The sequence below is a fragment of the Anolis sagrei genome, chromosome 4, assembly GCF_037176765.1.
Source record: "Anolis sagrei isolate rAnoSag1 chromosome 4, rAnoSag1.mat, whole genome shotgun sequence".
NCBI lineage: Eukaryota > Metazoa > Chordata > Lepidosauria > Squamata > Dactyloidae > Anolis > Anolis sagrei.
The window spans coordinates 191742487-191769767 of NC_090024.1; the positions used below are offsets into that span (position 1 = coordinate 191742487).

Sequence of the window (27281 nt, forward strand, 5' to 3'; positions counted from 1 at the left end):
TTACGAAGGTCACGGTAAAAAGAGCAGTACAGCAAAACGTGCTCCACAGTTTCCACTGTCTCGTCCTCACAGGGACATAGGCGCTCATTGTATGGTACTTTGTTGTATCTTCCCTCCAATACAGCAGAAGGGAGTACATTGTATTTAGCCAAAGATAACGCCTTCCTATGTTTGGGAATAGTTAGATTGCCTAGATACTCTGCAGGTAGCAGTGCCCTTCCATTATCTTTAAAGATTGGAAGAAAAGAGGCTGCGCTTAGATAGTTTTGCAGCTCAGTGTCCCAGATACGCTGTCGTATGTTTTCTTTGGCTTTTGTATAGCCCATGGTCAGGATATTTTTAACTGAGAATCCAAGGTTTAGGATTTTCTCTTGAACTATCTTTTTCCACCTTGATTGGAATAGATTATCAAGGGTCAATGGAGCCAAACCTTTGGGCAAAAATATTAGTTTTAACCAAAGATTTAATTTATACATCCAGATCCGAGACTCAACAGAGATCTGACCTGTCTCCAAAAGTAAAATTATGTTAGGCACACAGCTTGGGAGGCCAAGGATGCTTCTTAGGAATTTTGTCTGGATGGTTTCTAAGGCCTTGACACTTTTAAATGCACACAGTTGTGCTCCATATAACATTTGAGGCAGAATCTTAGCATTGAAAACTTGAATTGCCGAAGGTACATGCTGGCCACCTTTTCCATAAAAAAATGATAAAAGTGAGTTGTAACTCCGCTGTGTATTTGCTATAGAATGGGATACTTGGGCATTCCAAGAACCGGTAGTCTGGAAAATGACTCCTAGATATTTATAGAGTTTAACTTGCTCAATTGGATGCCCATTGATTTGCCAGCGGTACAGTCCAGATTTAGCACCATATGATTTCCATCTGTTCCCGATAATGAAAGAAGATCTGCAGGGACATCATTATGCTTCTGATGAAGACGTTGAAAGAACTGTGAGACACTGGTTGTGGAAACAGGGTGTTGACTTCTTCCGTGATGGCTTCAGAAAACTTGTTAATTGTTGGCAGAAATGTATCCAATTGTCCGGTGATTATGTGGAAAAGTGAATAGTGGTAGTTAAAGAGCACATTCTAAGGATTATTTCTGCATTTGATTTATTAAAATATTCTCATCCGAACCCAAGTAACAAAGGTGGGGATATTACTTTTCCTTCAACCCTCGTAGGATGAACTGTATATAATTTCTGTAAAAAAAAAAAATGGGATTCTGTATGACCTGTTAACATTTACATAATCTTATGTATCCAGTGCAACACCCTAGTCCACAAATTTGATATCTACAGTTTCACTTATCCACACTTCTAATATCTCTCCCCCCCCCCCCCCAAAAGTCTTTGTGGGCTTCTCTAGCTCTTCCAGTGCTATCCTTCGAATGTATCCTCTCCAAATACAGGAGTTGCACTGTACCTATCTATGTAGCACAGGCACTATGACACTAATTTATTTCCCCTTTGAAATTATAAAGAGGAATTTCAAAACACCAGCAAGAACACCCAATGTGAATTGATGTCTAATGAACATCAGGACCAATGTGAGGCACATTTAGAGCCACTACAGATTTGCTTTGTATAAGTATGTTAATTATATGTATATTTAGTTTGAATATTCAATCTATTAATCGGTGATCATTTTATTATGATCCATTTGGGTTTTTTATTTATTACAGCAACTCTAGGAACCCTTCGGACTTGAAGCATGCATATAAATATGTGTTTGAAACAGAACCAAGCTGGTTCCTCATTTGTAAAGAAATTGCTGTATTCGGAAACTAATGCTAACATTATCAGACTACAGTTGCCAACAATTTTACTAAACATATATATACATCTTTTAGACAACGCTGGAGAATCTTTTGCTCTTCAGACATTGATGAACTAATATTCCCACCAAGACCCATGGTTGGTCTGGCTGGGAATTTGAGTCTGTCAACACTTGACAGACATTCGAATAATGTCCAATATACAGAAATACAGCATACAAGGTCCCAACAGCCCTTTTATATGTGTTAGTTGTGAAGAATCTTTATATGCATAGTTAGCTTGCATAGTGGCTGGAGTAATAAAAGACTTAGTCACACCTATATAAACTTTCCAGAGATTGGTTTTATTAAAATTGTTCTGAAAGAAGGCAGAGGTTCAGTGTGAGCTGAACTGCAGTGACTGCTTACATCCTATCTATTTTCCTCCCACAGCTGACTAGAACCACTACAAAGTCTGTAAGAGGACTGAGCTGTTCTCAGACCCAGACTCTCCCTCTCACCCCAAGAATGAGGCCAGCCTCTCAGAGAAAAGGATTGTTTACTTCTGGTGGACTTTTCTAAGGGACACTGTAGGGGGTCAAAGGGGAGGGGGTAGCACGGTGATAGATGGAGTGACCAACCATCACCCTGATTGGCTGCCCTTTCTGTCTTGCCTCTGCCCACTCATCACTTCTGCACCATTGTGCATATTCTACAACCATCATTCTCACTATAAAACTATCAGTCTCATTCCACCGGTCCTACAGCAACACTGAAAGGTTACCCTTTCAACTGAAGGCAGACAGGCAACAAAGTGGTAGGTACATTTGCAATTTGCTCCACTTTTCCCTCTTTCTCATTGTCTTTAACAAGCTGAGTTCAAACACTTTCATACTCACTTCAGAGAACTTGTGTGAGTATAAAAAGCTAGCTGGCTGCTGCTAGGGCTAACACACAATGCCCAAGCTTATCCTGCCATGTATGCCACAGAAGCAGGTCATTATATGGCTATTGGTTGATTTCATTTCTGGACTACTGGATGGGTGGGGGTGGGACTATGATGGTCCATAATTCTCAGTTCAAGGACTTTTTAGAGGTCTTTGCAAGAGCAGTTTGTATGTAGATGCGTGGTTGGATATACACAGAAAGGGAGAACAAATACAAAAGAATGCCATATGCATTTCGAAGTATGTGCATGAATGAATGTGTATGTATGCCAAGCTTTGTTTGTGGTCATGTGCTTTCTGCATGTTTGCAAGTCTCCTTCTATGGGCATCATATAAGTATGCATTGCCACCTGTGTGAAAATGTATCTGCACACATGTGAAAACACCCAAAGGAAGAGATATAAAAATGCATCCGGGTGTGCATATTCTGCTCTTTACATATAGGCACGAGCAAAAGGAAAACAGCATCCAATCTGGCTTAAAATGTATAGCCACAGCAAAGCAAAATAATCTGTGAAATATATCAAAAGCCATAATAGAAAACACAAGTATCAACTGGTAACTGAATTGGACTAAAATGGCATATGAAATGAATAAGAAGAGAGGCCTAGCTGGACCACTATTCTGCCCTCATGATGTTCAATTTAATGCTTATGTAAACCACACAGGCAACACAGGAGTGTAGCACTCTTGCTTGTGTTTCTTTAAAAGCTGATATGTGGAAACAGAGTGCTTCTGGTTATAAGTAGACATCACAGGCAATAGCTATTGAGAGCTTTATCCTCCAACAATCATACAATTTTGCCACACTTACCTGTGGAAACCTTATATGATGCTTCCACTCCAGCTAGAGGACGGATGGGCATGCTGGCCATCACACAATGTGATGGAACTTCCAGGGGAGGCCCCTCCTCCAACTGGGGTGGAAGTGTCATCACATGCTTCCCTCGCAACATGGGATGCTTCCCGTGTTGTGCTGGCTCCACTTCTGCACCATTAAATTGACATGTCCCCCATGTGATGGGGAAGTGTTGCTTGTTGTTGTTCATTCGTTCAGTCGTCTCCGACTCTTCGTGACCTCATGGACCAGCCTACGCCAGAGCTCCCTGTCGGCCGTTACCACCCCCAGCTCCTTCAAGGTCAGTCCAGTCACTTCAAGGATGCCATCCATCCATCTTGCCCTTGGTCGGCCCCTCTTCCTTTTGCCTTCCACTTTCCCCAGCATAATTGTCTTCTCTAGGCTTTCCTGTCTCCTCATGATGTGGCCAAAGTACTTCAACTTTGTCTCTAGTATCTTTCCCTCCAGTGAGCAGTCGGGTTTTATTTCCTGGAGGATGGACTGGTTGGATCTTCTCGCAGTCCAAGGCACTCTCAGCACTTTCCTCCAGCACCACAGCTCAAAAGCATCGATCTTCCTTCGCTCAGCCTTCCCTAAGGTCCAGCTCTCACATCCGTAGGTTACTACAGGGAATACCATGGCTTTGACTAGGCGGATCTTTGTTGCCAGTCTGATGTCTCTACTCTTCACTATTTTATCGAGACTGGACATTGCTCTCCTCCCAAGAAGTAAGCGTCTTCTGATTTCCTGGCTACAGTCTGCATCTGCAGTAATCTTTGCACCTAGAAATACAAAGTCTGTCACAGCCTCCACGGTTTCTCCCTCTATTTTCCAGTTGTCAATCATTCTTGTTGCCATAATCTTGGTTTTTTTGACGTTTAGCTGCAACCCGGCTTTTGCGCTTTCTTCTTTCACCTTGATTAGAAGGCTCCTCAGCTCCTCCTCGCTTTCGGCCATCAGAGTGGTGTCATCTGCATATCTGAGGTTGTTAATGTTTCTTCCAGCAATTTTCACCCCAGCTTTGCATTCATCCAGCCCCGCACATCGCATGATGTGTTCTGCATACAAGTTAAAAAGGTTGGGTGAGAGGATGCAGCCTTGCCGTACGCCTTTCCCAATCTTGAACCAGTCTGTTGTTCCGTGGTCAGTTCTGACTGTTGCTACTTGGTCCTTGTACAGATTCCTCAGGAGAGAGACAAGGTGGCTTGGTATGCCCATCCCACCAAGAACTTGCCACAATTTATTATGATCCACACAGTCAAAGGCTTTAGAATAGTCAATGAAGCAGAAGTAGATGTTTTTCTGAAACTCCCTGCCTTTCTCCATTATCCAGCGGATATTGGCAATCTGGTCTCTCGTTCCTCTGCCTTTTCTAAACCCAGCTTGAACATCTGGCAACTCTCGCTCCATGTATTGCTGGAGTCTTCCTTGCAGGATCTTGAGCATTACCTTACTGGCATGAGAAATAAGGGCCACTGTACGGAAGTTTGAGCAGTCTTTCGCATTTCCCTTTTTTGGTATGGGGATATAAGTTGATTTTTTCCAGTCTGATGGCCATTCTTGTGTTTTCCATATTTGCTGGCAAATGGCATGCATCACCTTGACACCATCATCTTTTAAGATTTTAAACAGTTCAGCTGGGATCCCATCATCTCCTGCTGCCTTATTGTTAGCAATGCTTCTTAAGGCCCATTCAACCTCACTCCTCAGGATGTCTGGTTCTAATTCATTCACCACACCGTCAAAGCTATCCTCGATATTGTTATCCTTCCTATACAGATCTTCTGTATAGTCTCGCCACCTTCTCTTGATCTCTTCAGCTTCTGTTAGGTCCCTGCCATCTTTGTTTCTTATCATACCAATTTTTGCCTGAAATTTACCTCCAATGTTTCTAATTTTCTGGAAGAGGTCTCTTGTCCTTCCTATTCTGTTGTCTTCTTCCACTTCCATGCATTGCTTATTTAAAAATAGTTCCTTATCTCTTCTGGCTAACCTCTGGAATTGCGCATTTAACTGGGCATATCTCCCCTTTTCACTGTTTCCTTTTGCTTTCCTCCTTTCTTGGGCTACTTCCAGCGTCTCAGCAGACAACCATTTTGCCTTCTTGGTTTTCTTTTTCTTTGGAACGTACTTTGTTGCCGCCTCCTGAACAATGTCGCGGACTTCTGTCCATAGTTCTTCTGGGACTCTGTTTACTAAATCTAGTCCTTCAAATCTGTTCTTCACTTCCACTGTATATTCGCTAGGAATGTTAGTGAGATCATATCTAACTGGTCTGTGTATTTTCCCTGATCTCTTTAGTTTTATTCTAAATTGGGCAATAAGAAGTTCGTGATCTGAGCTACAGTCAGCCCCAGGTCTTGTTTTCACCGACTGGATGGATGTCCGCCACCTTTGGCTGCAAAGGATGTAGTCAATCTGATTTCGGTGCTGACCATCTGGTGAGGTCCATGTATAAAGCCGTCTTTTAGGTTGTTGGAAGAGAGTATTCGTTATACACAGCGAGTTTTCCTGGCAGAATTCTATCAGCCTGCGTCCCGCTTCATTTTGTTCTCCCAGACCATGCTTGCCTGTGATCCCAGTTGTCATTTGACTTCCCACCTTGGCATTCCAGTCTCCTGTAATGAAAATAATGTCTCTTTTTGGTGTATTATCCAGTAGGTCCTGCAGATCCTCATAGAACTGATCTACTTCTGCTTCTTCAGCAGCTGTGGTTGGGGCGTATATTTGGATCACTGTGATGTTGAAAGGCTTTCCTTGCACTCGAATTGAGATCATTCTGTCATTTTTTGGGTTGTATCCAAGCACCGCTTTAGCGAATTTCTTATTAATTATGAAGGCTACTCCATTTCTTCGATGTTCCTCTTGTCCACAGTAGTAGATCTGGTGGTCATCTGATGTGAAGTGGCCCATTCCAGTCCATTTCAGTTCGCTGACCCCCAGAATGTCTATCTTTAGTCTTGACATCTCACGAATAACAACATCCAATTTGCCCTGGCTCATAGATCTTACATTCCAGGTTCCTATGGTGTGTTGATCTTTAGAGCATCGGATTCGTCGTTCGCCTCCAGTACCGTCGGCCGCTAGCCTTCCTTTCGGCTTTGAGCTAGCTGCGTCATCACATCTGGGGCTAGTTGAACTTATCCTCTGCTCCTCCCCAGTAGCATTTTGGCCATCTTCCGACCTGGGAGTCCCATCTTCCAATGGCATACCGACATATCTCTGGTTGTACTGGTCCATTTAGTTTTCTTGACAAGGATACTGGAGTGGTTTGCCATTGCCTTCCCCAGGGATCACGCTTGGTCTGACCTCTCTGCCACAACCGTCCCGTCTTGGGTGGCCCTTCACGGTTTCGCTCATGACATCATTGAGGTGCTCAAGCTCCAGCGCCCCGACAAGGCGGTGATCCTTTGCTGGAGGGAAGTGTTGCTATGAGGGCAGTAATGTGTGGGGCAACAGATTCTCTCCGCTGCCCCTCAGTTCGCTAGAAAAGCAGGATACTTCACCTGGCTAATCTGATAAGGCCCATAGGCAGCTGGTGGCTCCCATCTTGGTGAAATGAATCTGAGTTGGAACTTAGTCAGACCATTACAGGAACTAGCCAAGAGGTTGAAGAGCACTCCCAAAATAGCATCTTTGATGTAGAGCTAACATTAAGATATAGGGATACAAAGTGGAGTTCATGACATGCGAGCATGGAGAAGAGCAAACTACACTGAGCACTGACACATGCACAATAGAGGACCTTCTCACAGCGACACCAGAGGCACTCCAAGTGGCCAGCTTCTGGTCAACTGACATGTAGCATAATGCCAAATTTTTAAACTTTGTGTTTTTAAATGCATTTTAACTGTACCCTCAACTTGCTTCTGACATGACAAATAAATCTTTGATGGGGTTAATTGAAAGCAGCTGTTCATCTGTATGTATGTGCTAAAGAGTAATGCTTCCCAGACAGTGGCTGCATCCATCCTTCAAAGAGGATTCAAACTCTTTTCAAAGAAGCAAGAACAGAGTTAGATTGAGCCAAGAACTATTTCAATCATCTGTTGCTTTGTAGAATTAATAGATCCAACTTCAACTCATGGTGAGTCCAACCTCAACTCATAATGGATATTCTTCTCCATGTACACAAGAGCTGTTAACTAGCTATACTAGGAATGTAGTCAGTCTCTTTGTATATACATCCAAGTTGATCCTTACTTAACAGCCTCAGAAAAGCAATCCCACTAATGATGGTGTGTAATGAAGAAGGTGCCTGCCTCCATTACTACTTCCTAGCAGGGTCACTTGAACAAGGATCCCTTTTCTAGATCTCAAAGACTAGGCAGGTTCAGATACCCAAGTCCCAAAGCTTTAACCATTAAAATGAATGTTTTAAAGTTTGCCTGAAATAAACTGGAAGACTTATATAATATATTTCTTTGTATGCTCACGTAGGTGTGTCTGTTTAAGGCATTAGACATATGTGCCTCATCTTTATATTATCATTTGCAAATGTTTTTCCATGTGCTTTAGTATAAACATCATGTACACCAATTGTACCATGTACATAATAATAACTTTTAATAATTATAAATAAATGAACAGATGGAAGCAACACTTTGGCAAACACATAACAATCCTAACATGGCAGCTGTCCAAGCATTGCCATCATCTTTCCAGAAATGCAAATCAATTTTAAATTTCATGGCTCGATCTGTCTTCACATTGTCCAAAGGCCAAATCATGCATTAGATTTTGAATGTTTTTCATACTGTGAAGCACTTAAGTCTTGCTTTCAGTAGTCAGTTACAGATTCTCACTTATTATTGATTAGATTCCCAGATTGTGTTGGTAGATGGGATTATTTATTTGTATTCCATGGAATCCTATATCTGGAAAGGGGAGAGATATGACCCATCTAGTCCAACCCCCCTGCTATATAAAATATACAACTAAACACGCAGGGCTTATGGCCATCCATCCTATGTTTAAATATCTCCAAAGCAGGAGAGTCCAGGTTCTTCAGAGACAGTTAATTCCACTTTTGAATAGCTCTTACCATTACAAAATATTCTTAATGGTTAAATGGATACATGTGTGCACGTGCATATGAATACAGTTAGTGTTCATGTGAAAAACTGCACCTCCTAACTACATACTAAAGTAATAGCTACTGTCTTCTTGGAAAATCTTCACCATTGCAGATTAGGTTTTCATGCATATACAGTTCATCAGCACTGTAACTGATAGATGTTGTAATTCTGTATATCCAGATGTGGAAATTAAACAATCCACTTTAGAAAAAGCTGGGTGTATTAGGGAGGCAAAACTCAGCCTGAAGGCTACTGCATAAGAAGATCTCAATTCTGTGTCAATTGTGGGATAAACAAATGAGTTTTGGACAAAGATGCTTTAACTGAAAGGTCCCCTATTTTCAAAAAAAGAAAGAAAAATACTTTCAAAACAATGAGGGCATCAGACTCATAGGGACCCTGCCACTGTCCCTGGTTCTGCAAATAAAGTAGGGCCAGAAGAAACTGGAGCCTGGGTTTCTTTTGAGCCAAGTTTAGGATAAACTAGAAACTGAATTCCTGGTTTCCTAGAGTAGGGAAATACTGCAAATATATAGATGATTTGGCAGAGATTCAACTAAACATGATCTACTATGCAATATTTTAAACTACTACATAATCTTTTTTTCTACAAGGTTGGGGCCTGTCTTGCTCAAGAGTACAGACCTGAGATGTCATGAAAGCAATAATGGCACAGCCCAAAAAACAAATGTTCTTGGTATGTTTGGTTTTTAAGGCCTGTTCCTAAGGTTTACTTAGTATGCTGATTCAGAAAATTGCATTGGATAGACCACATCAGCTCTAGTTTCTTATGCTTTTCTGTGGGCAAACAGATGGCAACTGATCATGCTTTTCTGTGGGCAAACAGATGGCAACTGATAGATGACATATGTTCTGCATCTCAAAAACTAGAACTGGTGGGGAAAAACTGGTGCCATTTTTGGAATCGGCAGGTTAAATATAGCTAGAAATGTGGCTAAGATGTGAGGCACCAAGATGTGTCTTGTTTATTTATTTATTTATTTATTTATTTGCTATATTTATATACCGCCGTTTCTCAGCCTAGCCGGCGACTCAACGCGGTTTACAACATAATATAACAATCAACAGTATAAAGTTAAAAGCATAAAAAACATAAAAAACATAAAAACACAATTCATGCATCAATACCAATCCAGTTCGACTCTTAACTAAAAACGTGATCCAGTTCGTCATCCATGTTGCCAGTCCTTTAGTCAGTTACCATTCGTTGCATTGGGTTAACCAAATGCCTGCTTAAACATCCAGGTCTTCAATCTTCTTCGGAATATCATCAATGAAGGGGCTGATCTTACCTCCAAGGGCAGGGCGTTCCATAGCCGCGGGGCCACCACAGAAAAGGCCCTGTCTCTCGTACCCGCCAGCCACACCTGTGAAGCAGGCGGGATAGAGAGCAGGGCCTCCCCAGAAGATCTTAGGGTCCTGGCGGGCTTTTAGGCCGAGATACGTTCGGATAGGTAAGTTGGGCCAGAACCGTTTAGGGCTTTAAAGGCCAACGCCAGCACTTTGAATTGAGCCCGGTAGCAGATCGGCAGCCAGTGGAGCTGGTGCAGCAGAGGAGTTGTATGCTCCCTGCGCTTCGCTCCCGTTAGTATCATGGCTGCCGAACGTTGGACTAGTTGGAGCTTCCGGGCCATCTTCAAAGGCAACCCCACGTAGAGAGCGTTGCAGTAGTCCAAACGGGATGTAACCAGAGCGTGGACTACCGTGGCCAAGTCAGACTTCCAAGGTACGGGCGCAGTTGGCGCACAAGTTTTAACTGTGCGAATGCTCCCCTGGTCACCGCCGAAACCTGGGGCTCCAGGCTCAGCGATGAGTCCAGGATCACACCCAAACTGCGAACCTGCGTCTTCAGGGGGAGTGCGACCCCATCCAACACAGGCTGTAACCCTATACCCTGTTCGGCCTTGCGACTGACCAGGAGTACCTCTGTCTTGTCTGGATTCAATTTCAATTTGTTCGCCCCCATCCAGACCGTCACAGCGGCCAAGCACCGGTTCAGGACCTCGATAGCCTCCTTAGTAGCAGGTGGAAAGGAGTGACAGAGTTGGACATCATCTGCATACAGATGACATCGCACTCCGAAACTCCGGATGATGTCACCCAGCGGCTTCATGTAGATGTTAAACAACATGGGAGACAATATTGAGCCCTGAGGAACCCCACAAGACAAAGGTTGTGGGGTTGAACAGGAGTCTCCCAGTAACACCTTCTGAGACCGACCCTTGAGGAATGAGCGGAGCCACTGTAAAACAGTTCCTCCAAGACCCATTCCCGCGAGGCGTCTCAGAAGGATACCGTGGTCGACGGTATCGAAGGCCGCTGAGAGGTCCAGAAGCACCAACAGGGACACACTCCCCCTGTCGAGCTCCCGGCACAGATCATCCACTAAGGCGACTAAGGCTGTCTCAGTACCATGCCCCGGCCTGAAGCCAGACTGTGCCGGATCCAGATAATCCGTGTCTACCAAGAATGCCTGGAGTTGTGAGGCCACCACACGTTCCAGGACTTTGCCCAAAAAGGGGAGATTGGAAACAGGCCGGAAGTTGACGAATTGAGTGGGATCCAGTGATGGTTTTTTCAACAGCGGTTTTATTACAGCTTGCTTTAAGCTGGCTGGAAAGATGCCTTCCCGGAGGGAGGCATTAACCACCACCTTCACCCACTCGGCCAATCCCCCTCTGGCCTCCTTCAGAAGCCAGGATGGGCAGGGGTCTAGGATGCATGTGGTAGCTCTCATTCCTCCAAGCACCTTGTCCACATCCTCGGATTGAACCAATTGAAATGAATCCATCAAAACCGGACAAGCAGATGCTCGTGTTACATCCTCAGAGACTGCCGTTAATATGGTGTCCAGACCAGAGCGGATCAAAGCGACTTTGTCTGCAAAGAACTGAGCAAAGGCTTCACAGCGAGCTGCCGAGTCATCAGGGCACCCATCCTGAATGGTGGGTTTTAACAGGCCTCTGACAACTCGGAACAGTTCAGCCGGACGGTTCTTTGCAGACGCAATAGTGGCCGCAAAGAAGGTCTTCTTTGCGGCTTTTATTGCCGCGGCATATGCCCTTAAGAAGGACATAAACCGTGTTCGATTTGGCTCGCTCGGATTCGAACGCCACACGCTCTCTAGTTCCCTCTTCTTTCGCTTCAACGCTGCCAGCTCCTCAGTGAACCAAGGAGCTGGTTTAGCTCGGCTACTTGAGAGGGGACGTTCTGGAGCGATCGTGTTTATTGCCCTAGTCATCTCCCCATTCCAGAGAGTGACCAGGGCATCAACAGGATCACCAACCGAGGCGGCGGGAAATTCCCCAAGAGCCGTCAGGAATCCATCCGGATCCATAAGCCTCCTGGGGCAGACCAACTTAATGGGTCCTCCACCTCTGCAGAGGTTAGGGGGTGCAGTTAATCTAAAGCTGACCAGGTGGTGGTCGGTCCATGGCAACGGAGAGATGGATAACTCCTCAACACCGCCACCTTCCTCCCATCCCTGGCAGAAAACCAAGTCCAATGTATGTCCAGCACTGTGGGTGGGGCCAGATACCTGTTGGGACAGCCCCATGGTTGCCATGGTAGACATGAAGTCCTGAGCCGCTCCCGATAGGGTGGTCTCGGCGTGGACATTGAAGTCCCCCAGCACAAGCAGCCGCTGGGACTCCAATGCCAGGTCCGAGATCACCCCCGCTAGCTCAGTCAGGGAGTCTGTAGTGCAGCGAGGTGGACGGTACACTAACAGAATCCCTAATCTGTCCCGGTCACCCACCCTCAGGTGGACGCATTCAAAATTTGTTGACTGCGGGATGGGGGCCCTGGTCAGAAGGATGGAATCTCTATAGATCACTACAACCCCGCCTCCCCGCCCCCCGGATCTTGGTTGGTGCTGCACGGAGAAACCTGGCGGGCAAAGCTGGGTCAAATTCACACCTCCAGCTTCGTCCAGCCAGGTCTCCGTGATGCACGCCAGATCTGCCCGTTCATCCAGGATTAAATCCTGGATGAAAGCTGTTTTGCCATTGACAGATCTGGCGTTCAACAGCACCATCTTCAATCCGGGGGGACCGCCGACCTGGTTACACCAATTCACCATATCAGGAGACCGAGTTGGAGTTACTAATGTTGTTGTACGATCCCTAGGCCGAATTCGAGGTCTCCTTTACCCGTATCTCCCCATCCCCACCACGACTTCTATGGGGGCTCCCCGACCAATGGAACACCCTCCCTCCTCCATGACGCAGTCTACCTTCCTATTTTCACCCCATGCTTCACTGCTGGTTATATGATTTATCACCGGTTTAACTCGCACTGGGATCTCCAATTCACTCCCCTCCTTACCTCTCCCGCAGGCAGCTAACAGCAGTGTTACAAGATACCAGGAGATCGGAACTAGCATGGGTGGTAGATGTTAGCAGTCTCAATAAAGCTACCAAAGTTCGTAAAGTGCAGCTTGTGGTTGTATAAATCTTACAGTTTTTAAAGTGCAAAGGAGGATAGTAACACTCACACTAAAGCTACCAAAGTTCTTAAAGTGCAGCCAGTGGTTGTAGCAACCTCCCAGGTCTTAAAGTGCAAAAGGTTATTGAGATTGTTCTAAAGTGCTAAAATAAGGTGCGTCATGGAGGAACCCAAATTTCAGAAGCTAGGGACTAGCACCTGGATAGTAACCAATACAGTACAGGATAACAATTTAAAGTGCTAAAGGATTAAGGTGCTGATAATATAAAGTGCTAGAATTGTACAAAATAACAGCACCACCTAATCTGTTGGTAGAGATGTTAAGACACACAAAATCAAGGCAATGAACAACTGAAAATGGATCAAAAGGTGGATTGGTATTGGTCCTTCCGGAGATAAAGCTAGTGTCCGCAAAGATGATCAACGGCCGAAATCGGCCCGATGGTAAAGGATGGACACGCAGGTGGACAGCACAGTAAATTGAACAGCACAGCGGTCGGCACAATAGATTGAACAGCACAGGTGGTCGGCACAATAGATAGTTAGTCAGCACACGTCGGACAACCAAGGTCGGTCAGCACAGCGTTGGCCTAAAGTTGGTAGCGTCGATGGCATACACAGTTTGGCCCCAGTGATGCTCTGGAGGGGTGCGGTCCTGACCCAACTCCGTTTAGCCGCCCCCAGGCTCTGACCCAAACCAGGCCAGCCAGGGCAGACTTCCCTGGGGAAGGGGAGAGCATCAGATGGAAAGCCTAGGCGTCTGGAAGGGCGGCTAGAGATGACAAACACCGACCTCGCTCTAGGCTCCAACACCGCCAAGCCGCCGAGCAGGAGGTGTCGAAGAGCCGCTAATGTCCGAACGGCAGCCCTGCCGACCAGTCGATGGCTCCGCCGGGCGATGAAGCGCAGGGGCTAAGCTGATGGATGTGCCTGCTCCCGAAGCACAGAAGGCCAGTTTTGGCCACAGAGAGCCGCCGCGATAACCGCACCACGAACCAAGATGGTGGCCGCGTCAAGACCTGGGGCGGCAGCTCAAGCCACCCCGGGGTCCTAGCGCCGCACGCCGACAAGGCCAGCAAACTGCGAGTTATCCCGGCCCCAAAAGCTCCGGTCGACTAATCTGTGGTTTGGGAGGGAGCGTGCTCGGACCCAACTAGAGGTGGGCCTCGCTCCACCTCCACTCTTCTCTTCTGGGGAGCCGACTCGCACGGCTGAAGCAGCCAGATGTCCGAGGCTGCAGCTGGAACGCAAACCGGCTGGGCCGAGCAGGAGGGGGCGGCGTGGGTGAAAACAGCCCTCTCGGAGGTCAGTCTGCCAACCCGCTGGGCGGCCAAGCAGCCGAACAAAGCCTCCACTTCTCCGTCCAGGTACAACGTCCAAGCTAAGATTATCGAAGCTGGAGACTGGAGGGTGTAAGGGGGTCCAGAAGGGGTCCAGTAGCTGGGAGGTAGGGAGCTTGGGGCCACCAATGGCGGTGGCCCAGTTGTCTTCTCCTTTCCTCCTTCCCCGTTTGTTCGTCTTCTTTCTCCGACGCTCCCCGAAACAGGTCTCCAAGCTCACTTTCGTGACCCTGGGAATTACTGTTTGTGTGGGGGCGGTTTTTTAGGAGTCCAAAAGGGGAAATAGAGCCAGAATAAGGTAAATTGAGGCCCCTCCCTTACCCCGGGAAGAAGGTTCGCTGCTTACCACGCCGCCATCATTATGAGTAATTTGTAGTTTGTAGTTTGTAAATAGTTCGACTTCAAAGAGCTCCCATTCAAACAAATAATTTACTCTTATGTCCAGTCTCTATGGGTAGCTTATTCAGCAAGTTTCCTTTCTTTGCTCTTTGCTCTTTCTTCCCTCCGTTTCCTTTATCTCTCTTTACTTTTTGTTTCTTTGTAACTCCAATTAATTAATCTTAATGGAGGCGGTAAGCCGCAATACCATCCCATTAGGTCGGCGTCCTCATCCCGGGTCTTATCTCCAAGGTCTCTCGTTGCCAGTAGAGGTTTCCAAGGAAACCCCCCCTCGCTGCGTGCCTTGGAGGAATGCCAACACACTTTATCTGTCGTTGTTGGGGGGTGATATTACTCCCCCGACCCCTTAGGTGAGGTTTCAGCTTTGGAGCTCGAGGAGCCTCAGCAAGCTGCTGCAGCCTCCATGCTGCCTCCACCGGAAGTCTTGGCCAGTGTGATCCATAGATTGCATGACAGGGATAGTTCACCATCCCCCCAATCATGTCATACACATTCCTCTATGAAAGCCAGCAGATTGTTAATTACTTGATCTGTTGTTACCTCATTTTTACTTCTGGAAATGGAGACACATTCATTGGAGATTTTCTGCCTCACAGGCCAAAATAACCCAGCTGCATTTGAATACTATGCACTTGTATGAAGTTGGATGGCATTTCCTTTCCTCCCTCAGGTAACAAAAGGTCTTTGACTCCTTTGACCTTAACAATAATATCTTCAGGTACAGCAGGCTCTCCGTATCCACTGGGGCTTTGTTCCAGGACCCCATGGAAGGCTGCTCAAGTTCCATAGTATAAAATGGCATAGTAAAAGTTCCATTATAGTAAAATGGCATTCCTTATATAAAATGACAAACTCAAATCAGCGCTGGAGTTGTTGTTTTCTAATATTTTCAAGCCATGGTTGATGGAATCCATAGATGCAGAACTGGTAGATACAGAGGGCCTACTACATAGAAATGGGGCGATCCCATTTTTCACCACCACCACCTGTCTGGGGACAATGGAAGCAATTCTCTGATAAGACTGCATCTCCTGCTCAAATCTATGTCCCCAGCTGTCAGCAAAAGAAAGAAATAACCTTCCACGTTGAGCAATAAAAAATTTCAAGATTCAAGTTACTTGACATTCTGGGTGTGCATGAAAATGTAAGGTAAGACCTAAGCAATAAGCATTCCCTTATCATCTGTAATTCACGAGATTGTGAATAATCTAAGGGCATTCCCACTGGTGGTATGAACCTCAATTCCCTAGTTCCGAAAATGCCTTTTGCTTTGCTATCCCCGAACCTGAATGTCTTTTGAAGTACAGCTAAAGCTGGCTTGGTGAGCAAGAGGTGAAGTTGCTCTGAGCCTCTCTAGCACAGCCAAGCATTCATGCATGAAAATGACTGAAAGGAGAAAAGGAGTAATAACCCCCTTGGGACTAGAAGTTTCAGCTATTTGTTCTCACAACTGTGAAGTAAAGCCCCCAAGTCCTTTTATGAAGCTTGCAGAGGAGCTTCTTTTGAAACTGCTGCAGGGCAAGGTCAAGACAGCTCTGAAGGCAGTGGAAGGTGGAGTAATCATAAGGAGTTCATAGAAGCTGTGGTAAGAAGGCCAGCTGTCAGATTGTCATGACACATAGATAGAGACATGATAGCAGGAAAGAAGGCTTAATGGGGAAGAAAAGCATACTGAGATTTCTTAGGAGCTGGCTTTGCTGTAGACTGGATTCAACCTCGAGAAAGAGCCTTTTTAGTCCTTTGCTTCCAGTAAATAGCAATGTTCAGGCTCTGCATAATAAGTAATGAATAGATTGCCCTCCAGATATGGTTGGACTACTGCTCTTATCAGTCCCAGCCAACATAATCAGTGGTGAGGGATGGTAGGAGCTGAAAGCCATCAATTTATTGTGGGAAAGATTGTCCACCACTGTTCTAAACTCCGCAGTTCGAGGCTGAGTGGAAGAGGCACTTTCCTTCTAACCCTAAATTATTTCATGGACCAAGGCAGTGGCATTTTTCATGGTGAGAGAAAACTATACACACTCACAAGGAAACTCCTTCCCTTCCTAGTCTAAATATTTTAGTTGTGGTTCTGAATATACTTCTAAAGGTCAATGAAATATCACATAAAATGCATGCAAATCCATGTCCTCTTTTGATATCTTTTTTGTAGGTAAACCAGTTCTTGCAGGGGTGGGATGTGTAAGTGATCACCTAGCAGGGAGATTTCAGTTCATCTGTGAATACTGATAATCTCTCTTCCTTTTTAAAAAAGCCATTTTGACCATATTTTGAATATGAATAGTGATGATGATACATTCAAAACAGATTCTAAAGCAGGAGTGGGCACAGGGACCAATATTTACCTTGAGCTCTCCTCATGTGATGTGCCAGTGCATTCTGGTGCTCTATATGTTGCAGAAGTTGTCATTTTTGGCTTGTGTGCTACTTAGGGTCCTGCCTCATCATGGCAAATTCATGGGCTCCCTACTGGAAGCATGGAAACCTGTTGCTCCATACCCTGCATCGCAAAACTTACCCTTGTCCCCGTTCCACGGGTGGAAGGGTCACTGGCCAGCTTCTCCCCATTGCTGGTAAGGCAACATAGGAAGACTCCTTTCTGGACAGAGCACAACTGGAAGTACATGTGCATTGTGTAATGGGCTCTATCCTAAAAGATGAGAACAAGCATTGTACAATGAGCCCAATAGCCTGTCTGATGAGGTGGTAGGAAACAGGTTGGAATGACTGAAATTTCTAAGATATGGGGGAAGACAAACTATCGTGTATTTAAATTGTTTCTATAGTTTTGTGGCTTCCCAGTGAAAAATCCCTCCCACCCCAAATCATTATCGCTCTCTAGGGGTTTGGGGGGGGGGAGGGTTACAAAACTAGAGTTTGGGAATTGCATGTGGCTAAAAGCCCACATTTTCCTCACCTTCAGATTTATACAATACTCATATTCTGTGTTAGATTTCCTAAGAATCTTTCCTGCTACTGCCTATTACAATTTAGACAAAGTTGGAAGCAGACAAATTCTACTGTTTTCACTTAAGGATGCAGAGTTAGTATCCAAAAATACCCAGAACTCATGCTACATGATGCTACTATATGATGTTACAAACAAGCTGTTATTCTTTATCATCTCTTCAGGCACAGCATGCAGACTGCAGTCTTGGTGGGTGGAATAATAACTGTGCTGACTTTATCACTGGCTCTACCTACTTTGCCTCAGGAAGATGAAAAGGAGGTGAAGGAGGAGCAGAAGACAATGGACATCACCGTTTATGACAACCTGGACCTTGGCAATTATGACCTCAACTTGGACAACTATGGAGAGGTCATTGATCTTAGCAATTATGAAGAGATTTATGATTATGGGGATCTGGCATCCAAGGTATGCTATTAGTGCTATGATGTTTGAAGACACACGCAAACACATACATTGTGAGGAAGAATACTAATTTTTAGCAATGGATTCTACTAATACCCATATAAAGTGTTTTCCTAATATAAAGTGAGACCATGGCCCTTAGGAATGAACTCTGCATTTCATCATATAAGCATAAATGGCACCAAGGAGAGTTTCTCTCCCAAGGCAAACTGTACCTGAGAAGGGTGTTTGAGTGCAGGGAGCTGTTCATGTTGAAGTCCCAAGTGAGATCAGATAAACAAATGCATTACTACATTTTAAGTTGAAATGTTAAATGCATTTATTTATATTACTCTGTTCATTTAATGGTTTATGCTAATTACCTTTATAGTTTGATCTAGGAGGAATTAATCCTGAAGAACCCTGTTGTCAAAGTATGATACTTTTTAAGTCAATAGAGCAGGAAAAAGGAACCTCTGCCCCACAGGGTAAAAAGTCAATTTTGATTAGGAAAATCAGCAGAGGTATGCAGGAATTGCTCCTCAAGCACTGGCCAAGTGTCCTTCTTTCTGTATGGGAATGACACAAGTGAAATGGCAGTGCCAGTAGCCAGGAACAACTAGTCCTCTGAGGCGGTATTGGTGCTTTCCTCTATGACCCTCAATTGATCCATGGGGCATATCAATTTCCATGATTTTGGCCCCAAAACCTGCCTTCAACATATTATTGAAGTCAACTTATACAAGAGTATACAGAACATACAGCACTGTATCGATGTTACTACACATCAAGTGCTTTTTGACATAGTCCTTTCCATGTACACTCAAGCAGTTCCAGTGTCATTAATGGGCATCTGTGGTATTGAGGTGGAATAATGTATTGTGAGAATCAACACATTGCTAATATAGCCAGACACCACCTTTAAACTGAGAACAATTCCCACCAGAATCCCCTGGGATCATTAGAATGTCTAACAGTTTCTTGGCTATTAGCTGGCCTATATGTTGCATTATCCACCTAGGGATATTTGAAATACTTCTGACTCAGACATCAAATAGCAAGATTGCAAATCAAGAAAGGTAGAAAAAATCCTGGAATCTGGGGGATTCTATATAAGCTTTTAAATTAGTTCACCCAATTGAAAATTGAAAATGTTGGTATTAACTAAGAAGATCCCTGGCCATTGCTTTGTTTACAGATTGAAGTAGGCACCTTGGCTCCTCCCATCAAGAGTATGACAGAGCCACTGACCACAGCAGCTGTGCTAACAGAAACCCCAGAGAGGAGCTCAACAACTTCCCCAGTAGAAAGACCAAAGGGACCTGGTCTTTTTGGATCCATCACAGATCAGGGTAGGTGAAGTGAAAGAGTATTTTTCAGCAATGAGAAGAATAAAGAATCCAAATGATAATGGTGACATTTAATCTCCTGATGTATGCTCAAGATGTGTATACATATTCCTTTGGCTTCTTTCTTTCTTCTTAGCCATGTGGGATAAATTTGCGAATGGACTACAACATTCTCTCAATTCTCTTATTCTTAAAAGTAAAGGATATTGGTGCATCTAACCCATTCTGTACCTGGTGGATGGAGGCCACTCTCTCAGGTGGTAGAATGGGAGTGGGTGGTATAACAGGGTGAAGTTCTCTGTCCAAGTCACTGCCTTTCCACACTGATCAATGGAAGACCACTGCAAAGCTTGTTTTGCATCACAACTGCAGGCTACTTTCTGCTACTGATAGTGCTTTTCTTCCTCTACCTCCACTACTCTCTCTATTCACCTGTTCTGCTTCTTTCCTGCTGGGCTCAGCTTTTCCAGAAAACCACTGTTCCCTGCCAATGCAAGGTGATTGTAGATCTGGAGGCTAAATTATTCAGGCACTGTTACATTGTTTTCTCCTTGATGGATTGTCACCTTGTTGTGGTGAGGGGGCTTGTGCGTTCTAGTGAATCCGTGGGCAAAGCCATTGGAGTCATGTGCTCCCAGGAGGGTAAGGCCACAGGGGAGGATTCAGGCCAAGCACAATCTGAAGTCCTCAATGGCAGAGCAGGCAGATGATAACATGGAATATGTTACAATAACTGTGAAAGCTGAAGAAGGCCACTGGTCATTGGGTTAATCATGCCACTGGATGTACACCTCATTCTGTGAAGACTGTGTTGATTGGTTGTGCACTAATTTCCACACATAAATCAAATTTACACACAGGTGTCTTCTAATAAAACAAAACCAACAAAAGTCCCATGGTGATCAGCGAGTGGCAACAGGGGCAGGACTGTGAAATCTGGTAGCCCCTAGTCACAGAGTTGCACATGGGTGATGGATATGGGTTCAGTCATTCTATCTCAAGATCTGAGCCAGTTGAGTAGTTTGGCAGCTGTATCCATGACTGAGCAGCCCTTTCTAGGAGCCACTTTGCTCACTCCACACAGGGAGGAGGCTAGAAAAGGCGCTCTAAACATAGTCTGCTTCTCTTATCCCTGACTGGACTGCCACATCCAGAGTTGTCACCATCTTGTGGCCAAAAAAGAAAAATGAACTTTGGAACATGGAATTTATGGTCATTGTTGGATAATACAGACAATGAACACCCTAAACACAGCACTTCTATTATTCCAAGGGAGCTGAGATGCTTTAACATTGATATAGCAACACTTCAAGAGATCCAGAGAGCAGGTGAAGGAGAGATGAAGAAAGAAAAAGAAAGCTACACCTTCTTCTGGAAGGGACTGCTGAAAAAGAACAAAGATTACACAGGGTTGGCTTTGCTATCAGAAACAACCTAATGAAGCATCTATCTGAAACACCCATTGGCTTTTATGAATGACTCTCAACCCTCTGAATTAACCATCAAGCCAAAAACCATCAAGCAGCTATCATAAGTGCTTATGCACCAACACTAGATGCTGACGAAGACATCAAGAATTTTTTTACTGTCAACTGAACATCACCCTATGGGAGATACCTAAGGAGGACAAAATCATCCTCCTGGGTTATTTTTAATGCAATAGTTGGATGAGACTTTGACTTGTAGCCAGGAACATAGGAAAAGATTGGGTTGGAAACAGCAACTCAAATGGTATCCTAATTTTCACCAAATGTGCAGAACACTATCTTGCCATTACCAACATACTCTTCCATCAGAAAACAAACCAGATATCATGGAAGTACATACCCCTGGCCAAAGCATTGGTACCTCTTAGACTATGTAATTATATGTGCTAGAGACCGGCACAAAGTGTTTCTCACAAGAGCCTTGACAGCTGTATGGAAGAGGCCTAGAAGGCCATGGATAGATGGAAATTGCCTTCCTATGTCATACAAAGTGGAGAGATGCACATAGTATGGGATGACCAAAACAGCACCCAATATATGGGGGCTGAAATGCAGGGGCTAATGCATTGTTTTGTTTTTTTCTTTAGTGCCACTTATTGGCAGTACTGCTGTTGGCATCGGCTTTGATATTTTCCCTCATACACCCTTAGACTTAATCAGGTGATGGCAGTCAGCTCATTGTGGGCAGTATCTGCTGCTATTTCTGTCATAAAAGTTCTAGCTCCAGATGGGGAATTCTAGTTCTGGGAAACTGTAGTTTAGAAGCAACCTTCCTAGATCATGATGGAGGGACTGATGAGCTTGGAGACATCAGCAGCAACTGTGTAATGGACTGGAAATTGTTATCCTAACTTTCTACAGGACAACCACTACCGCTTAGGCAAGCCCATGAATGTGTGTGTGGGTGCATGTGTGCTAGTCTTAGATAAAATATGGGATGTAAATGAAGTGATTGTATAAATTGATTTATTAAATGCATTTATTCATCTCCTCCTGATCCACCAGGGCCAACAAGATAATGTCCAATCAATTAAAACCCTTCTTAACCATTAAATGAATAGCAAAGCCAACTGAAATATTCCTGGAGCCTCTTTAAAAATTGCACTAAAACCAAACAACAATTTTGAAAGAAGTTAGAGCAGACCTGATGTCAAGATCCAAAAACTAAGCAAAATAGCACAGTCTTCATTGGTTCCTAGAAATGAGGAAAGAATGGAGCCAGCCTGACCTCCTTTGACAGGGAGTTCTACAGTTCTGCAGATGCTACAGAGAAAGCCTTCTTACACATAAGCTCCAACATAACCTCAAAAGACTGGTAGATGTGTGTGATCTGCATCTGCTTTCTTAGGTGAACAATTTCATTGGTTTGATTTCTACACTGGCTGTCTGACAAGGGACTCAAAGTGGCTTATCAAACATATTAAAATGAACAGCTAAATAGTATGGAAAACAAAAGTTAAAAAGGCATTAAACTATCAATCCAATTAAAACTTTTTCACCCCTATTGTATGACCTCTATTGTGATCCTAGAAATGAAGGCCTTTGACTCCCAGCAAAAAGAGAGTACATAGGGAGCAACTTTCCTTGGAATTGAGTGCCATCATCATCATCATCATCATCATCATAATCCTCATGACAGCAGCAGCCCATGAACAGCCCCCAATAAGATTCCCCCCAGTGTCATCATCAAATGAGCATGACAGGATAATGGGACAAAGACCTTCCCGTAAAGACTTTCATACTCAAGCAGGTCCATGTGGAGAGATACGGGCTTATAAGCACAGACAGAATCCACTCACGTACACCCTGCAGCCAGCTTGTAGTCATCTTTCCCTGTTGATGTTGTATGCTTAGGGAGAAAACAGCCTTTGCTATTTAACACTTCTCCAGTCAAGTTACTGGATCTCAGCCTTTGTGTAAAAACGTCTGGGCTTCTCCTTTGAGATGTGAGAGGAACTTGTGAGAAGAGCTGCTTGGGAGATTTTTTTACAAAAAAGAATGCCAGCAAAGCAACAACATTTTAATGAGCAGAGACACAGCAACAATCGGACAGAGTAGCAATTAGATTAGTAACAATTAAAATCCTGTAGTGAGGGATAAATATCATTCGTTTTCTGTCACTCCAAACTGGGACAAATTAAGTAGTTGGATAAACGAAATTGTTGCCATTCTGCTTTGAACTCCTCCAAATATATTTGAAGTCTAGTTAGTTCTTTGAACAGAGGAGGCTTTTAAAAATAATAATCCAAGCATTTTTAATTGGTGCCTGGAATCTTGTCATGTTGCCACCATCACATTGAGTCTAGAATGAGTGGCTGTCTGCAGACATAGCAGCAATGGCTTCTCAGTGCCTCGGTTTTGTTTCTCTAAATATGAGAAGCCAAACAAATCCCTGGGTGAGTCAGTGTGCTGTAGTGGATTGAGTGTTGGACTATGACTCTGGAGATCAGGGTTAAAAATCTCTGCTCAACTATGGAAACCTTCTGGGTGACCTTGGGCAAGTCATACTGTACACTCACAATTTCAAGGGAAGGCAAAGGCAAACCCTCTCTAAAAAAATCTTGCCAAGAAAACCCTGTAATAAGTTCATCTTAAGGTCACCATATAATGGAAATGATTTGAAGGCGCACAACAATGACAACAAACAACTCCTGAAGTGAGTTCATATGGCTTCAAACTACAAGAGAGGAGATTCCATCTGAACATTAGGAAGAACTTCCTGACTGTGAGAGCCGTTCAGCAGTGGAACTCTCTGCCCCGGAGTGTGGTGGAGGCTCCTTCTTTGGAAGCTTTTAAGCAGAGGCTGGATGGCCATTTGTCAGGGGTGATTTGAATGCAATATTCCTGCTTCTTGGCAGGGGGTTGGACTGGATGGCCCATGAGGTCTCTTCCAACTCTTTGATTCTATGATTCTATGATTCTATATGCTTAATAGGCATTGCCTTCCTCTAAATTGAACTTTGCTTAAGTGGATTTATTTTTAAATAGCTCTTTGGATCATCTCTTAATTGGAATTGATACATTTCTCTTTTTATCATTTTAAGCTAGAATCTTACACACTAACTTATATATAGTTTGGTGAGGTACTAAAACTCTCTGGCTGATAAATCAAAATATTCCTCTCTAAACTGCAAATCCCAGTATTTTCTCGGATGGAAGTGGAACCATGGTGCTATAAGTGTGTAGTGTGAATAGGCCCCAGGATATGAAGATTCAAATAATCTAACAATCATAATGCACAAAGGGGGTTGAAAGCAAATAATGAAGGGAATCCTTCTGAAGCTCCATCCTTCTGCATCCAAGTAGATCAACCTCCCCACATCATATGATGAGTAGGCATGGAATAGTCAAGAAAGGATGCTGGAAGGATATAGCTTTCCATATCCTCAGCTGTTGCCCCCCCCCCCTCCCCTAACAAGACATCATAGAAAACTGCATAGTTTTCAAAGATGTTTAGTTGTGGGAATAAATAATTTAACACAGCACATCCATCACTAAAAGTCAGCAAAGATAGTTATAGGAAAGGTTCCAGTAATTTAAAAAATACCATATGGTAATTCTAATTTTGAAAGAAACTGTATACAATCTGAGCACCAAAAAAGTACTGTTGGGACTATTTTAAAGGGGGTCATCATGCTCCCCTAGTAACTTGTAATTTTTGAGACATATATAGAGTTATTACTAACCCATCAATTACATCTACCAGGCGTTGTGTGACTGTGTCTTTCTTGCTACCAGGCCTTCCCACCTGCTTGGTTTGTGTGTGCATCAGCACCTCAGTGTACTGTGATGACACCGATCTAGAACACATCCCACCTCTGCCCTTGGAGACCACATATTTCTATGCCCGCTTCAATCACATCAGCAAAATTGAGGCCTCTGACTTCACTGGACTTGGTATGTTCTCCTTCATAAGACTTCTGAACACAATTCTTAGATGTTTGCAGCCTAATTTTCTCCCCATTCAGTTATCCAATCTGCTACACACAAAGTCCCCTGCTCACCATCCTTCCACCCCCTACCCCACTCCATCCTGGAATTGAAGGTAGTGGGAAATCACTGGGCATTGGGCATCCGTTTGTCTCACACTGGAGTTTCCCAGCAAAGCCCATATGTCATAATTTGATTTATTTAAAGTCTAGAGGTCCCTAGAGTATATCTACTGTATGCCTGAATTTGGATGAAGTCCATGACCAAATTAGGCACTGTTCTCGTGACTACTAGGAACATCATAGCAGAGGGGGGAAAGCCCGGCTTTTGGCATGCCACAGCAAATTCTGCAGCAAGTTCATTGGCAGGTCAAAAACTGAATCCAGCACATGTTGATAGATGAACAAACAGCTGGCATACCATGGGCTGGAGTCCAACTGTTTATTTCTATGGCTATTAAATACTGAATGACTGTGTGTGAATAGCTTCTCAGTGTGCTAGACAATATAATCAGAATGTATCTATGAGGAATCTGGCACATGGAGAGCAGGGCACAATTGCATTCCCATCAGAGCTTGGGAAAGTTGCCTGGAATGCTCCATGATGATCTACATTACATAACGTTATGTATACTTAGCTAATAGCTATGTAGTAGAGGCACAAAGAAATCCTATTAGTGAATTGCAAAGATTGATAACAAGGCACTGTCAAGATTAGGATGATGTGCATCAGTAGAGACCAATGCACATTTGCACTCTCAAGCTGATGTTCCAATGCATATGGTCTCCATTGTAGTGTACATTGGTTCAGTTTAACATTGGCCTACATATTCAGCGAACTCCATGCTGAATATGGATGTTGAAAAACTGCACAATTTCATTTCTAGTAGATCTGTTACTGAATTCTAGCTGTTACCTTTTTGACTACAACTCCCAGTATTGCTTAACCAGCTTGTTTGGGGATTCTGGGATATGTGGTTCAAGAAAGAAACATTTTTATCTGTTTACAATGTATCTTATTTGGAACTTAATTTATTGTGTATTGTATAAAGATGATAAAAATACATAGTTTGGTGTGATAACCCTAGGTTGCAATATAAAGCTGGTCATGTGGTGAAGCACTTGAGTATAGACATGTTCACTTTTTGTCTGCACTCAGTCTAGATGCAACCAAGATGCATAGAAAAAGTCTTATCTGATTCTGTGAATACACCCTTAAATACCTAAATTGAACCCCTCTAATATCTTTGTCTCTTTTGTGTATCATGATACTATTTTGCCATTTATGCTATGTAGATCTTCATTGTTGCCTTGATATTGGAAACATTATTTTTTTGAATTACACCTACCAAATTCTGGAGGCTGTAATCCAAAAATATTTTTCCCAAGCTGTTTAATGTACTGCTCACACCTGTGTACAAAATAAAAGTGATTGCAATTTGGTAGATGACATATGCATGCATTATACCTATCTATGTCCTTTTAAAGGCACTGAAAAAGAGATATTCAATACCATCATCACTCAGCAACCCATGCACATGCTACTGGCCTTTATGATACCTGTGTGCACTCTCCACCCATAAACACTCAAACATACACAGAATCACTTAGTAGCTGTAGGAAGGTGAGACAACAGGCAGCATTCATTTCTGCATTCAAATGCATGCATGCACATACATCCTCCCAGACCCACAGAGGATTCTTATATGTCACATAATGTTTCCATGTATTCGGGATGTCATGTGAGGAGCCCTTTGCATGTCTGATCAAAACAATATTTTGAAAAATCCTACTTGAACGTTTTTGGATGTGGAGATCAAGCCTGACCTGTTTCTGACAAACACATTTCCATTTGAAAGCTCATAATGCACCATCTTCAGCCATTTGGGAAACCTCAAAGGCAGTATGCTTTTCACCTTTGAAGAATCTGCACCGATCCCAAAATAAGAGGCTGCCATTTGATTGGGATATAATGTGGTTTAATACTAGGGAAAACTGGTAGAAGAAACATTTTCTTTTCACCAAGCCTGCCATTAGGCTGTAGAAATTTCAGGCAGAGAGTCAAACCCAGAGATGTTTTGAAACATCAGTTAGAATAGCTAATGCAACTAAAATGCATCAAAAGGTGGAAATAATCCTATTTTGTAGTGATTTTGCTCTAGAGTTTTGAACCCTAGAGACCTCTGCTTCTAGCCAGAGCTCACAAATAGTATGAGATGAATATATTATGCAACCCTGAATGTATTTATTTTGATTAGCAAACATTGATTCACTGGCATGTTTTCCTAACTATTTTCTTCTTCTTCAAAAGAATATCTATGTTCTGCAGTTAA

The 27281-nt window shown here is 43.7% G+C and overlaps 1 protein-coding gene across 4 annotated transcripts in view; it reads left to right on the top strand.

Moving 5' to 3' along the window:
* The first annotated feature begins 2472 nt into the window (after window positions 1-2472).
* Window positions 2473-27281, top strand: part of OPTC (opticin) — a 30921-nt gene continuing 6112 nt past the window's right edge. The window contains exons 1-5 of one of the 4 annotated variants that reach the window (XM_067467057.1): window positions 2473-2576; window positions 7499-7631; window positions 17964-18207; window positions 19382-19535; window positions 24758-24916. In XM_067467057.1, coding sequence (XP_067323158.1) covers window positions 17971-18207; window positions 19382-19535; window positions 24758-24916 — 550 coding nt within the window. In that variant the 5' untranslated portion in view covers window positions 2473-2576; window positions 7499-7631; window positions 17964-17970. Of the gene's footprint in view, window positions 2577-7498; window positions 7632-16324; window positions 16414-17963; window positions 18208-19381; window positions 19536-24757; window positions 24917-27281 lie in introns of those variants that run through there. The other 3 variants (XM_060773032.2, XM_067467058.1, XM_060773033.2) reach the window with 3 other exon arrangements.